Here is a 20,427-nt window from a genome sequence, read left to right as displayed (position 1 = left end):
AGAAAGCAGTAGAAACATGAAGCTAGGTTAGGCTCATTTTTCTAGTGGCAAATGGGCTGCTGAAGGCTGCACCTGGAAGAAGGGGGGTGGGGCAAGGAGCTGGGATTGGAGCCCACAGCCCAAGCTCTTAGCCATACCACCATACCCCTTCCCCAATACCCGCAGTGAGGGCCAGGCTAGAGGGGTTTTCTTGGCCCTCTTGGTGGGGCAGACATTCTGCCAGAGAATGGGTGGTGAAGCAGGGACAGGCCTGAGCTGGTCACATGTTGTCTGCAACAGGACAGACCTCAGAGCTGAGCTCTCCAAATGCCTGCACACGCCCCCCCGCCCCCCCCACACACACTTAGATATTCCTTGAGAGTAGCCAACTTAACCCGAGTAGCCTCCCAACACACAGAGAATGACCACTTGGCAAAAATAATTTAATATTCCACTTAAGCAGTTACCTGGGACCTGTTTGTCATCTGGCCTGAGTCTCCAGCCCAGCCTACCCAGGGCCCGGGGTGGGGAGTTAGAGACCCAGACCCTGCCCAGGTCTGCCAGGCACAGGTTTCTCCACAGTGCCTTTCTCCACCCCCCCATCCCTGGAGCTGGACCACCCCACCTCCACCCCTGCACATGCCCCAGATCTTGCCTCCCATGATGACATTCCCACCTGGTGCACTGCCAGCACTGTGGTAGGTCCCTTAGTAGGGGATAGTAGAGACCTCAGCTTGGCCCCAGGGGGTACTCAAGATGCAAAAGTGACTGAGATCTGGCCAAGTAAACAGGTTCAGGGAATCAAGATCTGATTTACACAAATTCGGTCTATATGCTGAGTCCTGCAGGGGAGAGGCCCCAGGCCAGGCGGGCGACAGATCTAGGAGGGGGGCAAGCGCAACTGCTCCAGCCTATCGGCATACTGGAAGGCCGGTCCCCTCTCGTACTCATACATGTCCAGGGCCACCTCGCAGCTCTCCCGGACCACACGCTCAGGGTCTGCCATGTGGGCCCGCAGGGCAGCCAGGCAGGTAGGCCGGGCGATGGCTCCCAGGGCCTCAGCGCATTCATGTCGCACCATGGGGCTCTCAGTCCGCTGGGCTAGGGCTGCTGCCAGCTGGGGAACAGCAGCCTCGTGCTGCAGCTGGCCCAGAACATAGCCGATCTCGTGGCGAAAGAGGGCGCTGCCACAGCGCAGGCCTGTGGGAAGTAGCGGGGGGACAGAGGAATCACTGGCTGGGTAATGCCATCAAGGCAGGTGAGGACAAGAAGGGGCACAGGGCTGGATATCCAAGGGACAGAAACAAATAATAGCAGAAGAGGTTAAGGATGCTGGAGCCAGGCTGCTGAGGGTCAAATCCCAACTCTGCTGACTAGCTCTGTGACCTCAGGCAAGTCTCCTTGCTTCTCTGGGCCTTAGTAGCCCCATGGAGAATGGGGGTAGTAAGAGTGCCCACCCACCTCTGAGGAGGAGTTCATTTGTGTAAAGCCTGTAGAGACATGCTAGGGAACAGGCCCAGGGTGTACGTCCCCTTGGAAAAGTTGCTCCATGTCACAAATGCAGCCATTAAGCCTCACCCAGGGACCCCTCCTCACCCTCAGCCAGTGCCAGGGCCGCCTCCTTGCCACCAGCATCTCGCAGGGCGAACATGGCTCGGTATCGGTCAAAGAGTGGCAGGGCCTCATCCAGCAGTGCTTCCCGAAGCCGCCCCACATCATGCTCCTTGGCCGGAGGAGCCGGGTCCACTGAGAGGTAGGGCCCTGCTGCCGCTGGCTCCCCACTCTGTTGCTGCAGCCACTCCAGCCGACACACAGCCAACTGGCACGTCTCAGCCACCTGCAGAGAAAGGGGTGGCAGGTGGCCCCTGTGGGCAGTATATCTGATAGGCCCCATACCCCATCCTCCAGGGGTGATTAGGAAGTGATAAGGGAGACAGAGGGCCAGGGAACTGCTCAATGATGAGGTGACATCAGAATCAAGTGAGAGATGGAGTCAGGTGGAAACAGCTAATGTGAAGTCCCTAAGTCAGGACCTGCTGCACCTGCCAGGGGAAAGCTGGGGGGGGGGGTGCTAACCACAGAGGTGACCTGCCTACAGGTGGTCAGAAGAGACTATTTAGGGCATGTGGACCACAGTGAGGCTTGGCATTTTATCCTAAAGGTGATGAGAGACCATGAGAGGGATGGACAGTGGAGGTACCAGAGAGGTGAGGACAGCTCCACAGTGGCTCAAGGCCCAGGACAGGCTGGCTGAGCAGGGCAGATTTTGATGGAAATTAAATGTTCAGTTTTTCCCAAGTGGGCAGCAGCCTGCACCCATCCTGACTGCCAACTCTTTCCAGAATCCCTAGCCAAGGAGTCACCATGGCAAACAGCCAGGGTCTGGGGCTGGTCTAGGCGGGGGCAGGAGAGGGAGGGCCCAGCCAAGTTACCTCGACAACAGGATCAGTGGAGTACTTCTTCAGGATCTCCAGAACTTCTGGGTCCCCGATGGCCCCCAAGGCCTCCCCTAAAAACCAGGCAAAGAGAGGTCATGTTGATTAGTGCAAAGCACCTGGGTACCTCAGGGGAAGCTCACAACAGACATTCAAAACACATTTGTCCATCCCTGGCTGGGTTAGCCTGAGGACTGAATGGGCGCAGGTTCAATTACCGGTCAAAGGCACATACCTGGGTTGTGGGTTTGATCCCTGGCCTTGGTCAGGGTTGTGCAAGAAGCAACTAATCGATGTTTCTCTCTCCCTCCCTCCCTTCCCCTCTATGTAAAAAGGGGGGTTGGCAATCTATAGGCCACCACCTGTTTTTATATGCGTGTAGAATTTTTTTTTAAAATCCTCACCTGAGGATATTTTTCCATTTATCTATCATCAGATAAAGTGAGAGAGAGGCAAGGAAAGAGAGAGGGAGGGAGAAAGAAACATCAATGTGAGAGAGACACATTGATTGGTTGCCTCCTGCATGACCCCCACCATGGTTGGGGACCAAACCACAACCAAGGGATATGCCCTTGACCGGAATCGAACCCGCGACTCTTTGGTCCCTGGGCCAACACTCTAACCGCTGAGCCAAACCAGCCAGGGCTAGAATGTTGTTGTTTTTTATCCTCATCCGAGGACATTTTTTCATTTTTTGTTCAGATATAGTGGGAGGGAGAGAGAGGAAGAAAGAGAGAGAGAGAAACATTAACGTGAAAGGTACCCATCGAGTGGCTGCCACCCACACGACCCAACCAGGGCTGGGGACAAACTGCAACCGAGGTACGTGCCCTTAGCAGGAACCGAACCCGGGTCTCTCTGAACCACAGGCTGACGCTCTAACTGCTGAGCCAAACTGGCCAGAGCTAGAATGTTTTTTATAATAAAAAAAAAAATTGTTTTTAATTCTCACTCAAGGATATGTTTTTCATTGGTTTAAGAGAGAGAAAAAGGGAGAGGGAAGAAGGAAGGGAGAAGGAGAAAAACATCAACCGATTACCTCATGCATGTGCCCCAACTGGGTATAGAACCTGCAACCTGGGTATGTGCCCTGACCGGGAATCAAACCCAAGGCCCTTCAGTGCCGGACAATGCTCTAATCATTGAGCCATATTGACCAGGGCTAAAAAAAAAAAAGGTATTTTTTAATCAAAGGAATAACACTCCATGGCCCATGAAAATTATATAAAGTTCAAATCTCAGCATCCATGGAATTTTACTGGCACATGGCCACACCCACCTGTTGGTTTATGGTGGCTTTTATGCTATGATGGTAGAATTGAGTTGTGGTAACAGCTGTCTGGCCAGCAGGACTGAATACTTACTACCCGCCCTTTATGGAGATTTGCTGAGCCCTGGTTTGGACTATGTATGAGTGAGCGTTGATACAAGTGGCAGAAGTGTGCCCATGCCCTCACTTCGCCACTCACCTGCCTCATGGCGCACCATGGGCTCCTGGTGGGTGTCACACAGCACATCTACCAGCACAGGGATGGCCTGGCGGTCCTGCATCTGACCCAAGCAGTAGGCCAGTTCATGCTTGAGCAGGACAGAGTCATCGCTGAAGGCCCGACTGATCCAGGCAATGGCGCCCGGGCCGCCAAGTCCTCTAAGCGTGAAGAGAGCCCGGAAGCGGGCCTGCAGGGGCTGCTGGGGGTCCACCAGTGTCTGCCCAATAGCTTCCACCTCCTGCTCCGTCACCATGGCGCACGTCTTTTTCCTTCCAAGGCTCCTCTCAGGCACAAGAACCTTACCACAGAAAACCAAAAAGCCAGGTTAGAAGTGTCCTTCTTCTGCTGACTTGTTCATTTATTTCATTTTATTTTATTTTTAAATCCTCACCCAAGAATATTTTTCCATTGATTTTCAGATAGAGGGAGAAGGAGGGAAAGAGGGAGGGAGGAAGGGAGGGGGGTGAGAGAAGGAGGAAGGGAGGGGGAGGGAGGGAGAAAGAGAAAGGAGAAACGTCCATGTGAAAGAGACACATCAACAGGTTGCCTCCCGCACGACCCCAACCAGTCCGGGGATCGAACCGCAATCGAGGTACATGCCCTTGACCAGAATCAAACCCGAACCTGCAATTCTTTGGTCCGTGGGCCAACACTCTAACAACTGATCAAAACCACCAGGGCATGAGTGACTTGTTCATTTAATTTAGAACCTGGTGAAGCGGCTTCCTACCTGTTGTCCAGCCTGTGTATCTAGGTTGAAAGTCTGGCTCTGGCCCCACCTACTTACTGTGTAGACCTCCCTAACTTACTTTCCCTCTCTGCACCTTTGACCTATATATCAGTAATGACTTCTGAGGGTCTGCTCTCCACACAACAGCTGAGGGACTGTGATAGCTGGTTCCCAAAACAGCTCCCAGTGACCCCCATCTCTTGGTATCTGTGCCCTATGTGGCCCCCTCCCACAATGAATAGGACTGACCTGTGTAAACAATAGGATATGAAAGAAATGACAGTGTGACTTCTGAGGCTGGGTCATAAGAAACACTGTGTAATTTGTTACACAGCACAGGTAACTGATACAGGAATCCTTTCAGCATATGAACTGACCATGTGAATCCCTCACAAAATCTTCCTATGGTGCCTCATTACTCCAAATTCCTTGAGAGTCCCAAAGGCTCTATGAGACCTGCCCCTGTCCTTTCCCCACCCTCATTTTCTCCCTCTCCTCACTCATTCCATTCCACCAAACAGGTCTCTTCACTGTTCCTCCAACATACCAGACACATTCCTACCCCAGTGGTTAGAACGTTGGCCCATGTCCTTTGCATGAGCTGTTCTCTCCTTCAGGAACACTCTTCCAAAATGCCCCCATGCTCACGCTCTCATTTCTCAAATGTCACCTCCTCAGGGAAGCCTTCCCTGATCACAATCTTCAATGTTACTCCTCTATCTCTTTTCCCTTGTTCTGCTTTATTGTTCTTTGAAGTGCTTACCACCACTAGATACCATGTATATTTATTGGGTTAGCTGATTATGGTCCTTCTGATCTCTCACTAGAATAGGAGAACTCTGAAAGCAGGGATCAAGTCTCTCTTAGTCACTGCTGTACTCCCCCCACACAGAAGGTCCTCAATAAGAACAATAATCCTAAAAGTAACAGCTGCTGACATTTACAGAGCATTTGCCAAGCACCTCTTCTAAGCCCTTTACAGTTATGAACTCATTTAATCCTCACCATTCCCAGAGGAGACAGGAACTAGGATTGTCACCATTTTACAGGAGAGAAAACAGAAGCACAGAGAAGTTAATGACTTGCTTGGAAACAATGTGAAGAGTTATAAATCCAGGTGGTTGAGCTCCAGAGTCCAGCTCTAAACCAGACACTCTGTTGAATGGGTGGAATAAGATGAAAAGACACAGCTGAGGCAAGAAGGAGGGTCCCCCTCTCCATCCTCTACTAGACTAATGAGGACCTGGAGGCCGCGTCATAAACATGACAAGCAGGCTGCGGCTTGCCTCAGCCCTCTGGTCCTAGAAGCGTCAGCAGGTCCCACCTGCAGTTTAATGAGGGAGGTGCAGCTGCTTGAGCACAGGTGACCATCAAAGGAGGTGACTCCGGAAAGAGGGCCCATCAGAATCCACAGAAGCCAGGAGTGAGCCACAGCACACCAAGGGCAGACAGGACCCAGGACTCTGGCAGGCCCTTGTTAAATATTTGTCAGATGAGCTGAACATCTATTGCCTGCCAGGTACGCTGCTAAACACTTTATATATAATATAAATCTGCAACCATCTGTAAAACAGGCCAAAGGGGCACAGAGACCTCACAGAGTTACTGTGGATGAAGTTACGCTCACACAGCACACAGTACAAGCGCCGGCACCCAGTACACACTTAATAAACCTGAGCTAGTACTAAATATTTCTGCAGGGAGCCCCACACCTGCCTCTGGGCTCAGGGGGACAAGGAGGGTACACCAACCACCTGGAAGCCGCAGCTCATACCTAAGGCCCATTTTTCAGTGGAAAGGGGGGCCAGGGTGTGGGGTTGAGGGAATCCGCTCACCCCTGTGAAGTCTCAGAGGCAGACAGGATGAATTAGTAAGGGATGGAGAAAGGGGAGACCTGGGATCCTCAAGATCCCTTCCCCGTCTAGAGACCTCTCTATATCCATAATCCCCCACAAAAAGATCTCCTGTAACTAGGCTCCCCCCTTCCCGCGAGGGGTCGCCCCACACGGAATCCCTCAGGGGAGCCCGCAGGATCCTTTTCCTTGGAAGACTTCCGGGAACCGGATGCCTCAAGATCTATCTCCGCGGGACCCTCACAAGTTGGTTCTTCCAGGACCACCAGGAAGGAGTCGTGTGGCATGGACCCTCCCCAACACGCGCTGCGTCCCCAGCAAAGGGACTCGTGGAGACAGGGTCCCCAGAAGCCAAGTGGAAGAGCTCGCCGGGACTCCAGACTCCTCAGTGAATCCCGGGGCCGGGAACCAGCCTCCCCGCCACGAGCCGTCCTCCCCGTGTCCGCCCGCCAGGTCCGGGCCCCGCACCGTGCTCCCCGCCGCCGGAACGTCCGAACAAGCTCCAGAAACGCAGAACCGGCCCGCCTTTTTCCTCTCGCAGCCGCCGCTGCCGCCTCATGGACCGCGAGGCTGGCAGCGGGCTCTAGGGGCCGCCATCTCGCCGCCCATGTGACCCCGGCGGACGGCACCAACGCGGCGCTGGAAGGGAGACGATGCAGTCGAAGTTTCCGTGGTGGGAGGAGGCTCGGGAGCGCAAGTCGGCACCGGTGCCACAGCTCACACTCCCACACCGGGAGACACTTAAGAGCATTCATCAGAGAAGGCGGAGTGCCACGCCCATCCTTTCCCCGGCAGAGTTTCTGCAGCCTCCCTACCAGGTACAAGTGGAAATGGTTTGTGCCAATTTAAAGGGGGCGGGGTGCGACAGAGCATGCGCAGCATCCCAGGGCGTGATCAACCTCTAGGGCGTGACCAATGGACTCTTGGGAGACTGGGAACCCAGGGATTTAAAAGACAATTAACTCTAAAATCAATAAAGAAAAAAACAAAAACAAAAAACGCCGGGACATTGTGGCTTGGTGGTTGAGCGTGGATCCATGCACCAGGAGTTCTTTGGTTCGGCACATACCCTGGTTGTGGGCCCAATCATGCAGGAGGTAGCCAATTGATGTTCTCTCTCATCATGTTTCTCTCTCTCTCTCCCTCTCCCTTCCTCTCTCTAAAATCAATAAAGAAAAAAACTATTTTTAAAGACAGTTAATTTGTCTTGACCGGTGTGGCCCAGTGGTTAGAGTGTTGGCCTGTGGACCAGTCCTGGGTTCGATTTCGACCAAGGGCACGTACTTAGGTTGTGGTTTGTCCCCGGCCCCAGTTGGGGTCCTGGGGGTGGCAACCAGTTGATATGTCTCTCTTATATCGATGTCTCCCCCCCCCCACACACACACACACCTCCCTCTCTGTCTGAAAATAAATGTAAAAATATCCTCGGATGAAGATTAAAAAATAATAAAAAATAAATAAAGACAATTAATTTACGGAAAGGGTTTTAAGAACAAGGCACCCTGCAGGCTTTACCCTTGAAAAGCCACTGAACTGTCATAATCTGGGAAAGACATACCCTGATTTAAGTGTTAAAGAGGATCATTCAGGCCCTTGCTGGGTTGCTGGTTGGTTGGAGCGTCCTGCCCTGCACCAAAAGAGGTAGCGGGTTCCATCCCAGTGGGCACACATGACCACTGCTGTCTGTCTGTGTCTCTCTTCCTCTCTCTCTGCCTCTCCTGCCCCTTCCTCTCTCTAGCGTCTAAAGCATATAATCTGTTGAGGATTAAAAATAAAAAGAGGGTTCCTGAGGGATCCTGGATTTAGGAAGTTGAGGAATTTTGAGCTCCGGGGAAGTTTTCTTCTCTGGAAAAACCAGGAGCTTTAAACTAAGTGTATATACAGTAATATTTGGGGGGTGTACATGTATGTGAGTCTTGGTAAATGGGTGCAGTTGATTCCCCACCATCACAGGATGCAACTCGGAACACTTTTGACCTACCTCTGCTGCAGACTCCAAAGTCAACCATCTCCAGAGAGGCCAGCACCCAGTCTTCATCATCAATGACCAGCCAAGGCTGTGTTTTACCTGAAGGCAAAATCATGCCAAATACTGTTTTTGTTGGTGGAATTGATGTTAGGATGGATGAAACCGAAATTAGAAGTTTATTTGCTATATATGGTTCAGTAAAAGAAGTGAAGATAATAAAGGATCGAACTGGTGTGTCCAAAGGCTATGGATTTGTTTCATTTTATAATGACGTGGATGTGCAGAAGATAGTAGAATCACAGATAAATTTCCATGGTAAACGGCTGAAACTGGGCCCTGCAATCAGGAAACAAAATTTATGCACTTATCATGTGCAGCCATGTCCTTTGGTTTTTAATACTCCTCCTCCACCACAGTTTCAGAGTGTCTGGAGTAATCCAAACACTGAAACTTACATGCAGCCTCCAACCACGATGAATCCTATAACTCAGTATGCTCAGGCATATCCTCCTTATCCAAGTTCACCTGTTCAGGTCATCACCGGATATCAGCTACCAGTGTATAATTATCAGATGCCACCACAGTGGCCTACTGGGGAACAAAGGAGTTATGTTATACCTCCGGTTTATATAGCCGTTAACTACCACTGTAATGAAGTTGATTCAGGAGCTGAAGTTTTGACAAGTGAATGTTCAGTTCATGAAGCTACTCCATCCTCTGGAAATGGCCCATAAAAGAAATCTGTGGATCGAAGCATACAGACAGTGGTATCTTGTTTGTTTAATCCAGAGAACAGAATGAGAAACTCTGTTGTTACTCAAGATGACTACTTCAAGGATAAAAGAGTGCATCATTTTAGAAGAAGTCGGGCAGTGCTTAAATCTGTTTAATCTTCTCTTCTAACTTTCTAGTCTCATGGGAAGTTGCTGGTTTTGAATATTAAGAAGAGACTGAAAGTTTATCACTATTATAGAAATTTAATTCTGAGTAATGATAAATCACATTAAGATTATACAAGCTGGCCCTGGCCTGTTTGGCTCAGCGGTTAGAGCATCCACCTGCGGTCCTGAGAGACCCGGGTTCGGTTCCCGCTAGGGGCGCGTGCCTCGGTTGCAGTTTGTCCCCGGCCCTGGTCGGTTGTGCGGGTGGCAGCCACTCGATGTGTTCCTTTCACATCGATCTTTCTCTCTCTCTCTGTTCCTCTCTCTCCCTCCCACTCTACCTGAACAAAAAATGGAAAAATGTCCTCGGGTGAGGATAAAAAAAAAAAAAAGACTATACAAGCTGTATTAGATTGCCTAGTTTTATTTTACATTGAAACTGTTTTTTTTAGATGTTTATTTAGAAACTGGTTCTTTGTTAAATATATAGTTGAAAGTAAAAAATAATTGAAACTGAAAGGAACAACTTTAAGATTTATCTGTAAGGATTTTTTTTTTAATTGAAATTGACATTTTAACAGTTTAAAAGCAAATGCTGATTTTCAAAAAATTGTTTTAGAAAACCTATTTTGAAAGGTCAGGATTTTGATAGTCTGAATACAAGCATTTCACTTCTCCAGCAAGTACCTGTGAATAGTACAATATTTACAATATTGTACTTTACATTTATGATTTGTCTAGAAATTAACCACAAGAGCATAGTTTTTAAAACTGCATTTTTAATCAGTGGAACTCAATATGTAGTTAGCTTTATTGAAGTCGTCCTTATCTAAACCCAGTAAAACCGATTCTGAAGAAACAGTCCAATCAGTGGGTCTTATTAGTTGGAAATATTTTATCTTTTATCTAAAATCCACGTATAGATATTGTATTTGATTGGGATGGTAATTAGATTACTAAAATTTTAGACCTAATTTTTTAAAAAGAATCCAAGACAAACTAAACTTTACTAGGTACATAAGCTTCTTGATGAATTACCATTCTCCTTTTTTTCTTTAAAAAATTTTCCCTTGAAATGCTAAACATATCTTAAATTGTGCAAAATATTGGTAATAAAGAATGCTGAAGCTTTTTTTTATGTCACTTAAAGGTTAATCAGAGTATCTGAAGGGAATTATTTTTATAAAAACATTAAAAGATTAGTTATTTGTTAAAAAACAAATACATTTTTATTTTTTTTTTTTTTTTTTTTTTTTTTTTTTTTTTTTTATCCTCACCCGAGGACATTTTTCCAATTTTTGTACAGATAGAGTGGGAGGGGGAGAGAGAGAGAGAGAAACATCGACGTGAAAGGGACACATCGAGTGGCTGCCACCCGCATGACCAACCAGGGCCGGGGACAAACTGCAACCAAAGTACGCGCCCTTAGCGGGAACCGAACCCGGGTCTCTCCGGACCGCAGGCCAACGCTCTAACCGCTGAGCCAAACCGGCCAGGGCACATTTTTATTTTTGTTAGCCTATTATATTTCCTTTTTTAAAAATAAAATATGTCCAAGAGAGTCCAAGTAGTTTTGGCATTTCTGAATCACAAAAGTTATTTAGTAAGCATATCCCAAGAATATACTAGAGTCAGTTAACAGTCCATTTCTAGATTAACTAGTCTCCTCATTAAACAGTAAATCGTGACAAATGACTGGAGCACCAAAGCCCTTTTGCTGTACCCGCAATCTTGCTTTACCAGTCTGTAACACCATTTTTCCAGGAGGTTTGCTCCTAGAACAGGTGATGTAAAGATGAGAAGCAGCAGTGTGAACAGATTGAAGTCTAAGCCTTTGAAAAGTAGCAGTGGGATAATACCTTTGTAAGGGAAATGCTTGTCTCAGCATCATTTGACCTGCCATGAACATGAGTTTAAAATGGCTTCCTGGCCTTTTCTTTCATTGGCCCCTTCACTAAAACATATGAAGACTCCTTTTATCCCTAACCTAATACATCTACCATGGGCCATATCATCAGTGCCCATTGTTGTCTTATAATTCCTAGTAATTTTTATTCCGAATCTGAAGGGAAGAGTCTTTTAACTTAAGGATCCTCAAAAGGGCTTTCCTATGCTTCATAATTTGAAAGTACCCTGAAATTTGTCCTTTCAAAAATTCTCTGTACTGCCCTGGCCGGTTTGGCTCAGCGGTTAGAGCGTCGGCCTGCGGTCCAGAGAGACCCGGGTTCGGTTCCCACTAAGGGCACGTACCTCGGTTGCAGTTTGTCCCGGGCCCTGGTCGGTCGTGCGGGTGGCAGCCACTCGATGTGTTCCTTTCACGTCGATGTTTCTCTCTCTCTCTCTCTCTCTGTTCCTCTCTCTCCCTCCCACTCTACCTGAACAAAAAATGGAAAAATGTCCTCGGGTGAGGATAAAAAAAAAAATTCTCTGTACTGTTTTTTGCATGTGTTATAACATTCTTACATGTATCATTCTGTGATTAAATCTCCAAGTTACTGTAACTGACACCTAAATTCTAAAGAGCCACTTACATGACTTTAAGTAAGGGAATAAACTTTTTATTTGTGTGCTGTTTTGTTGGACTGGAGTATTTTAAAAATAGTAAGGTAGAAAAAAGAGACAAAGTTCTGAACCTTTCAAAATGGAAAATTAATTTAAAACATAAAAGGATGTTCCTGTTACATATTGCTGATACTGTTGTTGCATAAATGAATAAATAGAAATAAAGAAATTTTTTTTTGCCAAAAAAATTAAATAAATAAATAAAAAGAGGCCCTGAATGGTGTGGTTCAGTGGTTAGAGCTTGTGTTTCCCTGCATTGAAGGGTCGCGTGTTCGATTTCTAGTCAAGAACACAAATACCTGTGTTGCAGGTTCAATTCCAGGCCTGGTCTGGGGCAGAGAAGTAACCAATAAATGTGTCTCTCACATCAGATGTTTCTGTCTCCCTCTTGCTCCCCCCTACTCCACTTTCTCCAAAACTCAGTGGAAAACTATTCTCTGGTAAGGATTAACCAAAAAAATAATAAAAATAAAATAAATAAGTAAATAAATAAAAAGAAGTCATTCAGACTGGTATGTGAAAAAAACAGACAATAGGATTCTAGGTTAATTTTGGTTTTTGTTATTAATTTTTTTTTTCTTTATTGATTTTTAGAAAGAGAGGAAAGGAGAGGGAGAAAGAGATAGAAACATCGATGAACGAGAACATTGACTGGCTGCCTCCTGCATGCCCCCCACTGGGGATTGGGTCCACAAACTGGGCATGTGCCCTGACCAAGAATCGAACTGGCAACTTCTTGGTACATGGGTCAATGCTCAACCACTGAGTCACACCAACAGGACTATTTTTAAATGTTTTGTTTATTGGCCCTGGCCGGTTTGGCTCAGCAGTTAGAGCATCAGCCTGCAGACCAGAGAGTCCCGGGTTCGGTTCCCGCTAAGGGCATGTACCTCGGTCACTGTTTGTCCCTGGCCCCATGGGTGGCAAGCACTCAATGTGTCTCTCCCACATCGATGTTTCTCTCTCTCTCCCTCCCTTTCTCCCTCCCGCTCTATTTGAAGATAAATGCAAAAATGTTTTGGGGTGAGGATTAAATAAATAAATAAATAAATAATATTTTCATTTATTGATTTTTGAGAAAGACATTGATTTGTTGTTCCACTTATTTATGCATTCATTGTCTGCTTGTTTTTTTGTTTTTTTTAATCCTCACCCAAGGACGCTATTGCATTTATCCTCAGATAGAGCAGGAGGGAGAGGGGTGGGGAAAAGAGATACAGAAACATTGACATGAGAGACACATCAACTAGCTGCCACCCACACTACCCCAACCGGGGCGGGGGACAAACTGCAACCGAGGTATGTGCCCTTAGTGGGAACTGAACCCAGGACTCTCCGGTCCGTGGGTCGACACTCTAACCGCTGTGCCAAACTGGCCAGGGCCATTGGCTGCTTCCTGTGTGTGCCTTGACAGGGGATGGAACCTACAACCTTGATGTATTGGGGTACACTAACCAACTGAGCTACCCAGTTAGGGCTAGGGTTAATTTTGAAGGTGGAGCAAACAGGATTTGCAGGTGGATTGAATATGAAATTTTGGAGAAAGAGTCTTATCCTGTCAAGGATAAATACAAGGATGCTGACATGAGTAACTGGGGAGATGGAGTGGCCATCAACCATTAGCCTCCCCTTTCCATCCATCTACAGTCCTGTTGATTCTACCTCTGAAATAGAGTCTGAATCTATAGTCACTTGGCTCATCTTTACTACCCCTATGATGGTTCAAGCCACCACTGGCTGTCACCAGCATGCTGTCCACACAAGAAAAAGAGAGTTTTTAAGCTACTATGTCAAATTAGTATGGTGGTTCCTCAAAAAGTAACATAGAGCTACCAAAGGTAGCTAAGAGAAATGAAAGTAGTGACTCTAAGAGTTGTACACCCATGTTCATAGCAGCATTATTCACAGTGGCCTCAGGCCCTGTTAACCTCTATTATACTTCTTCTGTTTCTATGAATTTTACATCTCTAGGGACCTCATAAAGTGACATCATACAATATATGTCCTTTTGTATCTGGCTTATTTCACTGAGCATAATGTCCACAGGGTTCATTCACGTTGTAACATTTGGCAGAATTTTCTTCCTGTTTCAAGGCTAAACAATATTCTATTGTACTGGATAGACCACATTTTGTTTATTGACAGACACAGGTTGTTCCCACCTTTTGGCTATTAATGAATCACACTTCAGTGAACATAAATGTGCAAGTATCTCTGTTTGATTCCCTATTTCCAAATTTTGGGTCATATGGTAACTCTATCTTTACTATTTTGAGAAACCACCAACCTTTCCCACAGCGGCTGCACATTTTACATTCCCACCAACAGTGCACAAAGGTTCTAATTGGTCCACATTCTCACAACACTTGTTATTTTCCAATTTTTGATAGCAATCCTAATAAATGTGGCTTATTTTGTGGTGCATAAAAAATTTGATACATTTATGAGTAGGTATATAATAGAGCAAACCGAAAACAGCAATTGGAGAAAATGGACTGTGAGCATATGACAAGTCACTGTAAAATTCTATCAACTTTTCTGTACATTTGAAAGTTTTCATAATAAACCATTAGAAAAATTGGTGGGGGGGAGGAGGGCTACTTCTATTCTGTGTTCGAACATTTCAAACTTAAACATTTGAAATGAGTTTTAAATATGTTTTTATTGATTGTAAAAACATTTTTTTCTTTATTGATTTTAGAGAGATAGAGAGAGAGAGAAATATTGATGAGAGAGAACATCAATTGGCCACCTCCTGCCCACTCCCCACTGGGGATTTGGCCCACAACTTGGGCATGTGCCCTGACCAGGAATTGAACCAGCAACCTCTTGGAGCCTAAGACAACACTCAATCCACTTGAGCCACACCAGCCAAGCGAGATTCAGTTTGTTTTTATTTATTTATTTATTTATTTATTTATTTATTTATTTATTTATTTTTATAATCCTCACATGAGAACATTTTTTCATTTTTTGTTCAGCTAGAGTGGGAGGGAGAGAGAGGGAGAGAGAGAGAAACATCAATGTGAAAGAGACACATCAACTGGTTGCCTCCCTCCCGACCCCGACCAGGGCCGGGGACAAATCACAACTGAGGTTCATACCCTTGACTAGAATCGAACCTGCAACTCATCAGTCCATGGGCCGACGCTGTAACCGCTGAGTCAAACTGTCCAGGGCGTGAGTTTTAATTTCTATTTAATTATTTTATAAGTCCATTTTTTTTTAATCCTCACCCGAGGACACCTTTCCATATTTTGTTCAGATAGAATGGGAAGGGGAGAGAGAGAGAGAGAGAGAGAGAGAGAGAGAGAGAGAGAAACATTGACGTGAAGGGGACACATCAAGTGGTTGCCACCCGCATGACCCAACCAGGGCCGGGGACAAACTGCAACCGAGGTACGTGCCCCCAGCAGGAACTGAACCCGGGTCTCTGTGGACCGCAGGCCGACACTCTAACTGCTGAGCCAAACTGGCCATGGCCATTTTATTTTACTTTTAAAAATTTTTTCCTTTATTGATTTTAGAGAGAGACGAAGTGAGAGAGAAAGAGAAATAGAAACATCAATGAGAGAGAACATCAACAGGCCGCCTCCTGCATGCCCCCCACTGGGGATTGGGCCCACAACCTGGGCATGTGTCCTGACCGGGAATCGAACTGGCAACCTCTTTCTGCATGGGTTGACGCTCAACCACTAAGCCACACCGGCTGGCTGTGAGTTTTAATTTTCTTTTTTCTTTTTATCCTCACCTGAGGACATTTTTTGTTGTTGTTTTTTTGTTCAGATAGAGTGGGAGGGAGAGAGAGGAAAAGAGAGAGAGAGAGAGAAACATCGATGTGAAAGGGACACATTGAGTGATTACCACCCGCACAAACCAACCAGGGCCGGGGACAAACTGCAACCAAGGTACATGCCCTTAGCGGGAACCAAACCAAACCCGGGTCTCTCAGGACTGCAGGCCAACACTCTAACCGCTGAACAAAACCAGCCAGAGGGTGAGTTTTAATTTTTAAATGTGAAACCTTTGAGTCTGCAAATCCATGTTGACAAGTTTACGACAGCGGTAGTTTTTGGCTTTTTAATTTTTAGCATACGTGTTGCTGAAGTAAGCACTACAGCAGTGTTTTATAAAAAAGTGAAAATAATTACCAGCTTCCGGTAGGCTCAAAGGTCCCAGAAGTTGCCGTTCGTCCTGTCACCAGGAGATAAGATGTTGGAGCTTAAGAGGACTTCACTTTGCACAGGCAGGTGGCAGTAGCAGCAGCAGCAGCTTTGAAGCCATGGGCAAAACTAAGGACTGAGGCTATTGCAGCAAGAAGAAGGAGCTGATGAACAGCTGGAGGATCTGAAGGTGGAAATGTCCCAGCTATGAGTCGTCGAAATTGACAGGCAGTGCAGCTTCCTAGCTCTCTAAGATCTGAGTTGTTCACAAATGCATTGCCCATGTTCTCACCATCATTAACCTGACTCAGAAAGAGAACCTCGGAAATTCTACAAGGACAAGAAGTGTAAGCCCCTGGATCTTCGGCCCAAGAAAACATGGGCCATGCTCTGCCTACTCAACAAGCAAGAAGAAAACCTGAAGACCAAGAAGCAGCAGCAGAAGGAGCCGCTGTACCCACTGCTGAGGTACGTGGTCAAGGCCTGAGCATCATGTCATCAATAAAGCACAAACTGGCAAAATAAAAAAAATAAAAAGGAAATAACTTTTGAGCAAGCCATTCATCCATTTCCATGTTATCTGAATGATTATTTCATTTTTAAGAATTTACCTTACTCTAGAATCTGCTGTCTCAGTAAAAAGTGTTCTTTTATTATTATTATTATTATTATTATTATTATGTGTATACAAGACTATACCAATAGTTGTTGCACTTTGCATCAGGATTCCAAGCTCTTACCATCACTGAATGTCCAGCATTTGATTTGCTTGCTTATGACAATAAGCATGAAAATATGAGCTCAGGAGTCCTAGGAACTGAGTCCAACCCCCTGTCAGCCTTTTTCATCCTCCTGCAGACATTGGTGAAGAGGTGCCTTTGTTGAAATAGAATATGTAGGATGTTCCAGGACCTGGTAGACATCATGCATGTGGCTGTAAACTTCACCTAGGAAGAGTGGGCTTTGCTAGATTACTGTCAGAGGGAGCTCTACAGAAATGTGATACTGGAGACCTGTAGGAACCTGGCCCTAGAAGGTAAAGACATCTCATCCCTTCACTTACATTTTAGGGAAAAATATTTGTTATAATTTAACTTCTTTTTTTTTTATCCTCACCTGAGGACATTTTTGCATTTATCTTCAGAGCAGGAGGGAGAGAGGGAGGAAGAGAGAGAGAGAAATGTCGACGTGAGAGAGACACATCAACTGGTTGCCACCTGCATGGCCCTAATCCGTGCCAGGGGCAAACCGCAACCGAGGTACCCTTAGCAGGAACTGAACCCAGGATTCTCTGGTCCACGGGCCAATGCTCTAACCACTGAGCAAAACTGACTAGGGCTTAACTTTCTTACTAGAGCCACGCAATGGGAACATGTTACAGAAAACAGACAATACCCAACCCTTCGTGGAACCTACGTTGAATCAAATAGCTTGTCTATGAAAACAAAGTTTTATGTATTAATCTGTTTATTACTGTTGGTCAAAAGTCTGAGACTTCTTGCCCGGCCGGTGTGGCTCAGTAGTTGAGCGTCGACCCATGCACCAAGAGGTCGCCAGTCAGGGCACATGCCCAGGTTGTGGGCCCCATCCCCAGTGGGGGGCTTGTAGGAGACAACCAATCGATGTTCTCTCTCATCAATGTTTCTGTTTCTCTCTCCCTCTCCCTTCCTCTCTCTCTAAAAATCATTAAGGAAAAAAACATTTTTATAAGTCTGAGACTTCCTAATTTTATAAGTATGAGCATAGTCTTCAGTTTACTGTGGGGCAGTAAGAACAGTTTAGTAATTTTCACCCCTAAAAAAGTAACACTATGATCAATACACAGTTGATATGGTAATTTTTCTGCAATTAAACTCACACTTACCAATGTCATGGCCTCAAAGTTTAGAGTATTGACCCATCTCATAGAATGTTTGGTACCCTCCATCCTCCTCTATGAATTTTTCTCCAGACGCAGGGCAGCGGCCACACGTCATCTGATTTCCCAATGGCAGCTGGGGAGCGTGGAGAAAGGTTCCATCTAGAGCCTGTGTGTCTGGAACACCAGGAGAGCAACAGCCCTCAGGAGGAACAGGTTCTGGATAAGGGAATGATATCTGGACATGCCTATTAGAAACATGACTCAGTCTGTGTTTGAGAAGAGTGACGTTTGTCATTTTTTGGCTTCTCTGTTGATCTTTTCATCCATTTTCACTTGGGAAGACTTTATCTTCTTGTAAAGGAAGTATATTGGCAAAAATAGATCCAGAGACATGGAAGTAGGGAATCGACTGACAGCCCTCAGAGGGAAGGGGGGTGGGGGTGGAGGTCAGGAAGAGATAAACCAAAGAACTTACATGCATATCTGCATAACCAAAGGACACAGACAACAGTGTGGTGAAGATGGTTGGGGGAGCAGGGAGGAGAGTGTCAATGGCGGAATAAAGGAGGGACGGCTGTAATACTTTCTAAAGAAAAAACATAAAGCCCTGGCCGGTTTTGCTCAGTGGTTAGAGCGTCGGCCTGCGGTCCAGAGAGACCGGGGTTCGGTTCCCGCTAGGGGCACATTCCTCCGTTGTAGTTTGTCCCCGGCCCCGTGTGGGTGGCAGCCACTGGATGTGTCTCTTTTGCACCGATGTTTCTCTCTCTCTTCCTCTCTCTCCCTCCCACTCTATCTGAACAAAAAAAGGAAATACATCCACGGGTGAGGATAAAAGAAAAAAAAGAAAAAACATAAAAAGTGAGCCCTGGCCAGTTTAGCTCAGCGGTTAGAACGTCAGCCCACGGAGCAGAGAGGTCCAGGTTCGGTTCCAGCTAAGGGCATGTACCTTGGTTGCAGTTTGTCCCCGCCCCGGTTGGGATTGTGTGGGTGGCAACCACTTGCTGTGTCTCTCTTGCATCAATGTTTCTCTTTCTCTCTTCCTCCCTCTCTCCCTCCCGCTCTATCTGCAGATAAATGCAAAAATGTCCTCGGTTGAGGATAAAAAATAAATAAAAAATGAAAATGGCTCTGGCCTTGTGGCTCAGCTAGTTGGGCATCGTCCTGTGCAAGGAAGGGTTGCCGGTTGATCCCCTGGTAGGGGGCGTGCAGGAGCCAGCCAATTGATGTTTTGCTTTCACATTGATGTTTCTCTCCCTTTCTCTCTCTCTAAAATCAATACAAATATATATAATGAAAATGGCTCTTTGCTTCTTGCCACTTGCTGTGAGTGCCTCTTGGGTGGTTCAGTGGGGTAATCAGAGGTGTCAGCCACATGCTCTCCGTGTGCCTCCTAGCATGCCTCACAAAACTGAAGAAACCAAGGACTTCCTGCTTACAGCCAGGTGAAAGGATGCCAGATGTGTCAAGATCAAGAAAAAGAAGGATAATTTGAGGTTTAAAGTCTAATGCCGCAGATACCTCTATATCTTGGTCAACACAGACAAAGAGAAGACAGAGAAACTGAAGTAGTCCCTACCCCCAAGTTTGGCAGTGAAGGAGCTTAAATGAAACAGACCACATAGATCTGAACTGTACTAAAATGTTAAAAATTCAAAAAAATAAAAATGAAGCACTTGTTGCAACATTATTTGAAATGGCAAAAATAAATAAATAAAAAGGAAAAACACTAACAGCTCTGCCTGTGCCTCCACGGGTCCAGTCCCTCATCATCACTTAACCTGAACCAGTGCACGTCCCCTCCACCTGGATCCTGGGCTCCCGCCCTCTTCTCCCACAGTCTGTACACTCCGCAGCAGCCACAACAGGGCACCTGTGAGCACCCAAGTCAGGTCCCATCTCTGCTCTGCCCACAGCCTTCCAAGGCTCCTACTTCCTTTAGGGTACATGCCCAAGTTCTCCCCAAGGCCCTCAAAGCCCAGCCCGACCTGCCCCCTTCCCCTCCCTCGCTCCCTCTTCTCCAGCCACATAAACCTCCTGCTATTCCTCCTTTGCACACGCTATTCACTCCACCTGAAACACTTTTTCTCCAAATATCTGTTTACACCGTCACTGAAACGTTTACCCTTTTGTTCAGCTGTTACCTTCTCAACGAAGCCTTCCCTGAGCACTTGAATGTAAATCATACACTCACCCCCAGCATTCCTTTTGGTGCATGGGACGATGCTCAACCGACTGAGCCACACCGGCGAGGGCACCCCCAGCATTCCTTTGTTCAGTTTCCTGCTTTATTTCTCCCTATGTTTGTATTTTACTGTATGTCTTTCTAATTATTTTGTTTGCTGTCTGTCTTCCCCACTAGAATATAAGTACCATGAGAATAGGGATTTTGTCTGCTTTGTTCTCCATGATGTGATACAGTCTGACTAGAAAATAAAAACAGAGCACTGATTTGTAGTGTTTGCGAGTTCCTGTGGTGGAAATAGTCCCACATGGTCCACTCATGA

General features: G+C 46.4%; 2 protein-coding genes and 1 pseudogene across 2 annotated transcripts; 2 read left to right on the top strand and 1 right to left on the bottom strand.

Moving 5' to 3' along the window:
• Positions 1-416: 416 nt before the first annotated feature.
• DOHH (deoxyhypusine hydroxylase) lies at positions 417-7,197 on the bottom strand. Its single transcript, XM_036241274.1, has 5 exons — positions 6,956-7,197; positions 3,884-4,202; positions 2,412-2,488; positions 1,576-1,816; positions 417-1,179 (listed from the first exon to the last, which is right to left on the bottom strand). Exons 2-5 carry the CDS (start codon positions 4,155-4,157, stop codon positions 860-862), a joined length of 912 nt encoding a protein of 303 aa, XP_036097167.1. The 5' UTR covers positions 4,158-4,202; positions 6,956-7,197; the 3' UTR covers positions 417-859.
• A 1,213-nt stretch (positions 7,198-8,410) lies between these two features.
• On the top strand, positions 8,411-9,346 carry LOC118643901 (deleted in azoospermia-like). Its single transcript, XM_036282239.1, is given in 1 exon segment — positions 8,411-9,346. A coding segment is annotated over 1 exon segment (936 nt).
• Positions 9,347-19,318: 9,972 nt separating this feature from the next.
• LOC118615964 lies at positions 19,319-19,636 on the top strand (annotated as a pseudogene).
• Positions 19,637-20,427: the final 791 nt, after the last annotated feature.

This window comes from Molossus molossus, unplaced genomic scaffold (assembly GCF_014108415.1).
Source record: "Molossus molossus isolate mMolMol1 unplaced genomic scaffold, mMolMol1.p scaffold_m16_p_4, whole genome shotgun sequence".
Classification (NCBI taxonomy): Eukaryota; Metazoa; Chordata; class Mammalia; order Chiroptera; family Molossidae; genus Molossus; species Molossus molossus.
Note: the sequence above shows the minus strand (reverse complement) of the source record. Positions and strands in the feature narration are given on the sequence as shown.

Excerpts from the sequence above, each read along its gene's own strand:
- DOHH (XM_036241274.1), bottom strand. The coding sequence starts at position 4,157 with ATGGTGACGGAGCAGGAGGTGGAAGCTATTGGGCAGACACTGGTGGAC. Across the intron at positions 2,489-3,883 it reads CATGGTGCGCCATGAGGCAG|GGGAGGCCTTGGGGGCCATC; the intron begins GTGAGTGGCGAA and ends CCTGGTTTTTAG. Across the intron at positions 1,817-2,411 it reads CCACTGATCCTGTTGTCGAG|GTGGCTGAGACGTGCCAGTT; the intron begins GTAACTTGGCTG and ends CTTTCTCTGCAG.